This window comes from Boleophthalmus pectinirostris, unplaced genomic scaffold (genome assembly GCF_026225935.1).
Source record: "Boleophthalmus pectinirostris isolate CB_2022bp ecotype Guang Dong unplaced genomic scaffold, ASM2622593v1 HiC_scaffold_19, whole genome shotgun sequence".
Taxonomy (NCBI): domain Eukaryota; kingdom Metazoa; phylum Chordata; class Actinopteri; order Gobiiformes; family Gobiidae; genus Boleophthalmus; species Boleophthalmus pectinirostris.
The window spans coordinates 39720765-39731279 of NW_026571140.1; the positions used below are offsets into that span (position 1 = coordinate 39720765).

At 36.0% G+C, this 10515-nt stretch overlaps 1 protein-coding gene across 1 annotated transcript in view; it reads right to left on the reverse strand.

Annotated features, from left to right (window-relative positions):
• The window catches only part of LOC110162156 (ras-related protein Rab-11A), a 31336-nt gene extending 22089 nt beyond the window's left edge, over positions 1–9247 (reverse strand). Inside the window, exons 1-2 of the mRNA XM_020927013.2 lie at positions 9094–9247; positions 776–971 (exon numbers count right to left, since the gene is read on the reverse strand). Coding sequence (XP_020782672.1) covers positions 776–971; positions 9094–9133 — 236 coding nt within the window. The 5' untranslated portion in view covers positions 9134–9247. The remainder of the gene's footprint in view (positions 1–775; positions 972–9093) is intronic.
• Positions 9248–10515: the final 1268 nt, after the last annotated feature.

Genomic DNA, 10515 nt, shown 5'->3' on the forward strand with positions numbered 1-10515 from the left:
GCACGACCCGCAGAACACGCAAACACACACGGAGCAGACAGCGACCGCACGGCGAAACACACCCACAGACACACTCATCACTCGCCGACGAGGAACGGAACGGAGGAACGAACCGAAAAAGCGAGCGCAACGTGCCGCTTCTAAACACAACTGAACAACTGAGTCACTGCGAACACGCCGACAATCCGTTGGTCCCAGACAGCACCCTCCCTACACGCCACAACTGAACAAAGCCCAGAGTCACCGTGAACGACACAAACAAACAAAACCACTCACCCATCACAACTGTTGTGTTTCCTTTAAAGTCCAGTGCGGTTTATTTGTGAAAAAAGTTCGAAAATAGACCATTTAATGACAGTGCGCCTTATAGCGCGGAAAATACGGTATGTGGACGCACCTTAGTCCTGGGTCAGTCCTGGGTCAGTCCTGGGTCAGTCCGGGCACGAGTGGTAAAGTTTGGAACATTAACGGTCTGGGCAGGTGCGTGTCTCTAAAAATGGACCCGTGCAGGACTCTGGGTCAGGTCACGTTGGTCTCGTGCTGTGATTGCAGTGGGCTTCTTAGTACCGTGGTGATTCACTTATTGTCACCTCTGAGTGTGGAATAACTTCTGCTCTGTAAAGTGGTTTGAGTGTCTTGAAAGGCGCTTTATAAATGAATCGATTAAAAAAAAAAAAAAAACACAATTATATGAAGTATATAGCAAACACAATATGTCTTTTTAAATTCAGTCTTCTCTTGGCCTGGAGAAGCAGGAGCACAGAGCTGTACTTACGCTGAGGTGATGGCTCTGTAGCGTTCCTGTCCGGCCGTGTCCCAGATCTGTGCTTTGACCGTTTTCCCGTCGACCTGGATGCTCCGTGTGGCGAACTCTACTCCGATGGTGCTCTTGCTCTCCAGGTTAAACTCATTTCTGGTGAATCGAGACAGCAGGTTACTCTTCCCCACTCCAGAGTCTCCGATCAGGACCACTGAGGGACAAAAGGTTAAAGATTTACAGCATGAGGTAGAACATTTGTTTATCTCAGTAACAGAACTTCCCATATGTATAAAACACGCAGCCAGGCATGTTTTAAATATTACCTATTAACCTTGCCTATAAATCAACCCAGAAACAATGAGGCACTGTTAGAGATGAGACAAGATCTCGAGCGCACATGAGGAAAATTATCTCATGAGATTTTTTTTTTCTCACATTTTTACATTTGCCTTGGATAAAAAAGGTTAACTTGGCTGACTAATTCCTGTTGAGAAACCGAAAAACCAAAAAGCAACACTGCAATGACCGGAAAACTATAAAATTCAATAAATAAAACAATTAAAAGCCAAAATTATGAACTGAAATGAAGTTTATTTATTAAAAACGATATCATCTTGTCCTGTTCTCGTGGGTCTCTAGGCACGACAGACTTAAGTTAAAGCCACAATTTGTAACTTTTAGCCAAAAACAGCTAAAATAAAATGAATGGTTTGTTTGTTCTTTTCATTTTTCTTGTGTTCGTTGCTCTGAAATCTTGCACTCTTACTGTGAACGGGTGAGGAGAAAATTCTGTTTGTCGACTGGACAAAAGTTAGTTTGCTTGAATACGTTTTGCAGCTCATCCAAGTTGCTTCTTCAGTTTTTCAGCAGCTCAACCAAACTAACTTTTGTCCAGTCGACAAACTGAATTTTCTCCTCGCCGTGGATTCTACCTGGACGACTGAGGGATTCTTCACACTTACTGTGAACGGGCTTGCATCTCCATAAACCTTATTTGGCCTCCTCCTGCTCGTTTTTATTAGACCTACTAGATCAGGAATCGGAATACACTAGACTAGGGATGGGCATTCGATGAAATTTTCTTAATCGATCGTCGGAAGAATTAACGATCGATTATCGATTAATCATTAATGTTTTTATATTAAAATGATCATCATTATTATTACTATCTGCACTACTAATCTGCATAAATAAATTCAACTTTACGACGAAACCGTAACGACTGTTTAATTCAGTTTTGTGCATCTCTCACAGAAACGAAACTTAAAACCCCATCGCTAATTTGTATAAACTAAGCGAAGATAAAACTACAGCTCTTGTGTCGCTGATGTGGTTCAATTTCTGTCGGATTAAAAGACATGACTCAGGTGAATACAGGTTAGTGTGAACATATTTGCGTTTGTCAAAACCAGGACACCGTACGGGGGGAGGGAGGTGGGGACTCGTCATCGACATTGCGTGACTCTCACTTGTCCCGAACGCAACGGAAAGTGTGGAATTTCTTGTACAAATCATCGTTAAATACGCATATGCACTTTGGTACGTTGCAGACTGACCAACTGTTTGTGTCTCGCTCCTTCTGAGTGCAGAGACACATGTACAGACCCCTGTTTTGTCACGCTACACACAGCAACCTACATTCAGTTTGTCGATTAAAATTAACGTAATCGATGAAATTCTTAATGATCAATTATCGATTAATCGATTAATCATGCCCATCCCTACACTAGACGGTTTGCAAGAACCCCGGAAGTGCGAGTTCGGGCACCAGTCAATCAGCGAAAAGACAGACATTCTGTGTTGGCAACGATTCCCGAGATCGAGGATTTAAAGCCAGAACAAAGAGAATGTTTGGTGAATTTTATCAAGGGGAAAGACGTTATTGTCCTTCTTCCTACGGGATTTGGTGCATTACATACGTCACGACCAAATAACAGCGACTGGTTAAATAAAAAAAAGTACCCGCCTACTGTCAAGCGAACGAATCCTAACACCGCGAGGTCAGACTGTTTCCACGAAGTGAAACCTGCTGATGAATCAGGCTGGGTTTTTATAGAAATATTGTTCCTTTTGACTATAATGTTCCACAGTACGGCACAAAACACATCTATATCCATGCAGAACGTTCCGAAGTATGGATTTAACTTAGTATTTCCACGGAAACATGTGTGAGACCTGCCGACCTTCAGAAAGTTACCCAACTGTACCTTTATTTTGACATTTTCCACTCAACTATATATTGAAATAAGTTCTACGAATTGTATCAGGAAAAAATAAACGAGCAGTTCTTTTCTTTTCCTAAATAACGTCTGCAACTTCCTAACTTCCAACAAACTAAAGACAACATTGTAATTAAATAAACGCAGTAAAACCCTCAGATAATCTCCAAGGACTTGTGTTTTATTTGAACCAAAATGCCAGCCGTACCGAACACAGATTAGGTATCACTTGACCCAGAGTACGGACTTTTAAAGATAAGAACTTGTAGCAATGTCACGGCGAGTTTGTTCAAGGCAAGCTCATAATTTCAGGAGGATGGCTGCGTAAGTAATATAACAGGGGCTTCTTTATCACAGCATTAAAACGCATCAACAGAGCGCAACTTCACTGAGGCCAGACCAGCGATTTTACTGTAAATATATACTTTTTATTGGTTTAAAGATCCGATAATACGCACAAATTGCCTCGTGTGAGCTTTGAGCCACGTTGGAATGCCGTTACCTCATCAGAAAACATGCCAGGAGTTCTGATTCAGTCATCCATGCTTGAGTAATCATTTATTATTAGACTGTCTGCACGACGTCACAAGGAGTGTTTTCTGACTGAGAGACGAGCTCAGAATAAATATGCAGAGTTTGTGTGAATGAAACAAAAAATAAAACACAACTCCGGGTCTGTTTGTGACGAGAAAACAGCATTAATTTCAAACACAGATCAGAAAACGGTGAAGTACGGGCCCTTTAAAATGATTTTTTTCTATTCACGGGTTTCTGAATGATGAAGAGGCATGACCGTTGCCATAGCGATTAACTATTAAACGTATCTTCACAGCTTCTGAGAGCGACAAACCTCTAAACCTCGACGTGCTGTAAGCAAGAGGAAGCTGAAACCCACAGACAAAAGCAATTAGGATTTTGTGTGTCAGCGGTTTGAAAGCCACAATGCCCCAAATATAAACAAATGAGACGTACATTTGTTATACTTAAGAGATTATTCGCTCTAAACTAATAACTATTTTAAATAACATAAAACATAATGTAGTCTAGGGACCCTTTAAAATGTGTAAACAAGAAAAAGATCATGATGAATTCTCTTGTTTTATTTTATAGTCTGTGTTATATTGAATAATCTAAATGTATTAATAGAAAAATTCAATAAAGAGAATTGTCTAAAAAACAGAAACATTCTAAATTTCATAATGGAGGCAACTGGAAGCGAAAGCGAAGTGGAACATAAAGTGATTTCAATGGGGAAAACCTGGATTCATCAGAGAATATAACAAAAAGTGAAAATACAAAAGAAATTTGGCAATGAAAACCACTTGGATACATGTGAGTGATATCAGATCCCAGGTTAAAAACATTTACAGTTGTGTTCAACGTAAGCAACTTTGCATTTCTGAGAAAAGAAAAATGCATCTTTTTAGATTTTACTGGACAAATCCTTATGGAAAAGTTGAGCCTAATAGAGTTTTTCACTTAATTTACAGATATATTACACATTTCACCATAAATTAAGACTTTTTTGTGAAGCTCAAATATAATTTTGAGGTTAGAAAAACTGAATTTTTTGCATCCTTATTTTTATTTTTTGTTACAATGTTCGTAAAACCGTTTGCATTTCCACCCATTAATCATTGTAAGTATTTTTTGTCTACTTCCTTTTGCTTCCTTTACATAATTTTAAACATTCTGATGACATAGGATTTTAAAGTTGAGCCCACCACAGTTTTTCACTTAAGTTTACATCTATATTTACACATTTCACCATAAATTAAGACCTTTTTGTGAAGCTCAAGTATAATTCTGAGGTTAGAAATAAGAATTTTTTCCATCCTTCTTAACAGAGAAGCAAATTAACTCATATTTGTACCACGGAAATTCTAAATTGTTGTTTATTTTTGTTATAATGTCATAAAACCGTTTGCATATCTGTTAATCTGTTATCTGTTAATCAGTGAAAGTATTTTATGCTGTCTGCTTCCTTTTGCCTCCATTGCACAATTTTAAACATTCTGTTGACGTAGAATTTTGAAGTTGAGCCCCTTACAGTTTTTCACTTAGTTTACATCTATATTTACACATTTCACCATAAATTAGGGCTGGGCGATATGGATCAAAAATATATCTCAATATATTTTGCTATATCTCGATATACGATAAATATCTCGATATATGTTCAAGAAAAAATAACCCCCTAAAACGGAAAACTGCAAAAACAAATATGCCAAATTCCACAGGGTCCTTTTTAAAAAAATTAAAGTGTAAGAGGTCAGCAATTCATATAGGAACATTTAAGATTACAAAAAACCCTAATTACATAAATAATAATTTAACTGTCAAATAAAAGAAATAAAACATATTTCCTTCTTTTCATTCATAAATAAAACAACTCAACAACTCAACAAAAGTTCATCTTTGCATTAACTCCGTTATCCAGACCATAATCATAACCATGAACTCTTTTAACAGAAGAAGCTCAGGATGTTCCTTATTTTAACAGATCCATGTTCTTATCCAGCAGTGAGGAGCTCTGAGGTTTCCCACAATCCACTGCAGATCAAACCCAACGTTTCCAAACACTTTTGTACAAGTGAAACTGCAGCAGATTATTAATTCAAATCTTCTGCATAAATAGAATTTACATTACTAAACTTTACAAGATATATAGCATAATGACTCAAGAGCCACATCAGCCCATTTGAGATTATAGTGTTAATTATTTTATTTTATTTTATTTTTTGCAGCTTTGCGCAGACTTGTTTACGTTTTACAGAAACGAAACTTAAAAAGCGCATGGCTAATTTGCATAAACAGAGCACTCCACGTGCCGCTCTTGCGGTTCAACTTCTTTTGGACTAAAGGACAGGACTCGGTGGAATATGAGGATGTGCTGCTGATGGTCTTGTCTGTAAATGGTGGAAAGGTTTTGGTATGGTAGAAGCTTTTCACTGGCAGCAACTTTCAGCGTTCACGCCGATAGTGAGGAGTGAATGAGACACGAGCGAACAAAATCAGGGAGGCGGAGGCGCGCGGGCGACGACAGAGAAGAAAAACAAGCGAAGCGGCGAAATCAAAATTGAATATAAGCATTATCTCGATATATACGATATGTCAGAATTCATATCGAGTTTTTAAAAAATCTCGATATATTAAAAATATCGAGATATCGCACCACCCCTACCATAAATTAAGACTTTTTGTGAAGTTCAAATACAATTTTAAGGTTAGAAAACTGTATTCTTCCATTCTTCTTAACAGAGAAGCAAATTAACTAATATGTGCACCATGGACATTCTAAATTTTTTTTTGTTTATTTTTTGTCATAATGTCATAAAACCGTTTGCATTTGTTAATCACTGAAAGCATTTTATGTCTGCTTCCTTTTGCCTCACTAAATTTACATAATATATATTAGACATTGAACCATAAATTAGACTTTTTAGTGAAGCTCAAATGTAATTTTGAGGTTAAAAAAATGTATTTTTCCATCCTTGTTGACAAAGAAGCAAATTAACTAATACTTGTACCAAGGAAATTCTAAATTGTTGTTTATTGTTTGTCATAATGTCGTAAAACTATTTGCATTTCCGTCTGTGAAAGTATTTTATGTGTACTTCCTCTTGTCTCCATTACAGAATTTTAAACATTCAGGTGACATAGAATTTTAAAGTTGAGCCCACTATAGTTTTTCACTTAATTTACTGATATATTACAGTACACATTTCGTCATAAATTATAATTTGTGAAGCTCAAATGTTTTTTGTTAATAATCATAATCATCATAAAACCATTCGCAGTTCCACCTGTTAATCACTCAAAGTATGTTATGTCTGCTTCCTTTTGCCTCTATTAGAGAATTTTAAACATTTTGATGACAGGATTTTAAAAGATCTAGTTGCAGTTTTGAGTCCTGTGTCCCCTGTACCACCAAATTTATCCAAAACCATTGATTTGTCCCGGTTTTATACAAAAAATTTCCCACATGTCCCTATTTTCGACCAATCTGACACCTGCCAACAATAAAAATAGGCATACATTGTCATTTGTTTACTTTAAAATACAGGAAAACTGCTTAAAAATCACCAAAATTTAAAAAAATGTGACTATACTGACTCATTTTGACATAATATTTGTACCATAGAAATTCAAAATTGTTGTTTATTTTTTTGTAAATACTCATAATCGTCATAAAGCCATTCGCATTTCCATCTGTTAATCAGTGAAAGTATTTTATGTCTGCTTCCTTTTGACTCTATTAGAGAATTTTAAGCCTTCTGATGACAGGATTTTAAAAGATTTAGTTGCACAATTTTATTAATACCAACCAACACAAACCGGGGAAGTCCAAGTTTTTAATTTTGAAAACCTTGTCAAAATTTAATTTTACAGCCTGGTATAATGTCGTAAAACTATTTGCATTTCCGTCTGTGAAAGTATTTTATGTGTACTTCCTCTTGTCTCCATTACAGAATTTTAAACATTCAGGTGACGTAGAATTTTAAAGTTGAGTCCACTATAGTTTTTCACTTAATTTACAGATATATTATGGTACACATTTCGTCATAAATTATAATTTGTGAAGCTCAACTGTAATTTTGATGTAATATTTGTACCACAGAAATTCAAAATTGTTGTTTATTTTTTGTAAATACTCATAATTGTCATAAAACCATTCACATTTCCATCTGTTAATCACTCAAAGTATGTTATGTCTGCTTCCTTTTGTCTCTATTATTGAATTTTGAACATTCTGGTGACAGGATTTTAAAACATTTAGTTGCAATTTTGAGTCCTGTGTCCCCTGTACCACCAAATTTATCCAAACCCATCAATTTGTCCCGGTTTTATACAAGAAATGCCCCCAGATGTCCCTAATTTTAACAAATCTGACACCTGCCAACAGTAAAAAGAGACATACACTGTTATTTGTTTAGGTAAAATCCAAAAAAGCTGCTTAAAAATCACCAAAATTTAAAAAAAAAACGTGACTATACTGACTCAAGTGTTAATCTTGAATGGGCAAAGAGCAGAACAATTTTCTTTAATTACGCTCTCATTCCACAATTTTATTAATACCAACCAACACAAACCGGGGAAGTCCAAGTTCCTAATTCTGAAAACCTGCTCACAACATTTTAGAAACACAAAAATGATCAGAAATATTGAAAAATCCCTGGCACTGTTCTGTCCAAATCTAATACGAATTTTACCAGATTTAAACTATTGTGAGATGAGATCATTTAGTGTTGAAATAGTGTTAATAATGAGTTTATAGTCCGTGTCGTCTTCACTCCAGGGGCTCAGAAAAAAATAACAAAAAACAAAAGGCTCCGTAGCGGTGAGTGTGCATTAGGTGTGTCCAGCTTTATGACAACAAGCTACCCCCGGCTAGCCCCACTGCTAACCTAAAACACTATAAATATCATCTTTATCGTCACAAATCTGGATTAATCACACTGGTATTTATGTTCAGATTTACGAGCTGCATCGCCTTGTGTCGGATGCTTTTAATAATAACAGCTGACAGTTTGTTAAAAGCCTTGTAAACACGTCCGAAGCACAAAGGTGGTGGTACATCTCCTTAGCATAGGGGGGGACTCGACATAAATCCCAGGCGTTTCGCCCGAGTGGGCCACTGGTTCATTACGTCTCGCGGTTTGAAATACAGATTAATCGATTCGAGATCAATATTACACTACAGAACCGTCTAATTATAATCGTTAAGAAAAGGAATCGACTACTGATTAGTTTATTTAAAGCTAATTATTAAATAAAATAGTGAAAGTAGCGTATAAAATGACATAATTTTGACCGATTGCTTATCTGATAACACAAAAACGGATCAAACCTTTTATTTAGCATTATTTTAACATTAAGTAAGTTGTATTTTCTGGTTTGTAATTGTTTAATCGTGATTATTCTGCGTTATTAGTAAAAAAAAAAATTAACGAGTGACGCAAGGCATCGGAGCAGCCCCGAGCGAGATGCCCAGGCTTTGTAAAATCCCGTTAGCATTAGCCTGTCAGAAGCAGCTGGCCTTTTTTTTTTTTTTTTTTTTCAACACAATCTGCGAACTCTGCGTTACAAAGTGACTCTGAAAGCGCACTGTACCTTTGAAGAGGTAATCGTACTCGTCGTCTCTAGTTCCCATCGTGGTTTCGCGCGGATGTTCGTCCCAAAGCCACAGTTTGTTTGTGTTTGACTCGAGGCGGAGCGGAGCTTCCACACGGATCCTGTTTGGAGTTTGGATCAGCTGCACTTCCGCACTCTTCTTCTTCGTCTGAGGCTGGGGAGCGCGGTCACTGGAATAAACTCAACTGCGCCACCCCACGGTCACATATTATATTTTACAGGTGTGGAAAATACAATAATGGATTTTTACCACTATAAAAAAAAAATAATAATAATGGATTTTTACAACTGTAAACAATAAAATAAAAAATGTAATCGTGGATTTTTACCATACGACGGAGTATGACGGAGTATAAGGGTCAGATAAAAAAAAAAAAAAAAGCTGACGCTACGAGAAAGTCGTAACATTTCAACATTAAAGTTGTAATATTATGAGAATAAAGTCGAAGCCAGAAAAAGTTGTAATTTTATGAGAATAAAGTCATATTTTTACGAGAATAAAGTCGTAATTTTATGAGAATAAAGTCGTAATCAAAATAAAGTCGTAATATTATGAGAATATCGGCTGCTCGGAAAGTCTGAACGAGTGGAGAATGGAGAATTTGGAGCATTTTGTAAAGGAGAAGAATCCGTGTATCATTCGTTCATTCGACTGAACAAGGACTGAATCAGGACTAAATAAGGTACGGAACCAAACCAGAAAGACCAGGATTGAGACCGGGACCAGACCAGGACTGAGGCCGGGGCCAGACCAGGACTGAAAACGGTTTAGTCCTAGTTTAGTCCTGGTTTAAGTCACAGAAATGGGAAATGGCATTTCCGTGACTTTAAATGTTATTACGACTTCATTCTCGTAATATTATAACTTTATTCTCATAATATTACGACTTTATTTTAACTTCGACTTTATTCTTGTAAAATTACAACTTTATTCCTGTAAACTTATGACTTTATTCTTGTAAAATTATGACTTTATTCCTGTAAAATTACAACTTTTTCTGGCTTCGACTTTATTCTCATAATATTACGACTTTAATGTCGAAATGTTACGACTTTATTCTCGTAGCACTAGCATGTTTTTTTTTTTTTTTTTTTTTATCTGACCCTTATACTCCGTTGTATTACCAGTATAAAAAATAAAAAATATAACTATGGATTTTTACCACTATAAAAAATAAAAAATATAATCGTGGATTTTTACCACTATAAAAAATACAACATATAATAATGGATTCTTACCACTATAAAAAATAAAAAAATATTATTGTTGATTTTTTCCCACTATAAAAATTTTTAAAATATAATAATGGATTTTTCCCACTATAAAAATAAAAAAGTATAATAACAGATTTTTACCACTATGGTTTATATTTATTTATTTATATGGTCTATAAAAAATGA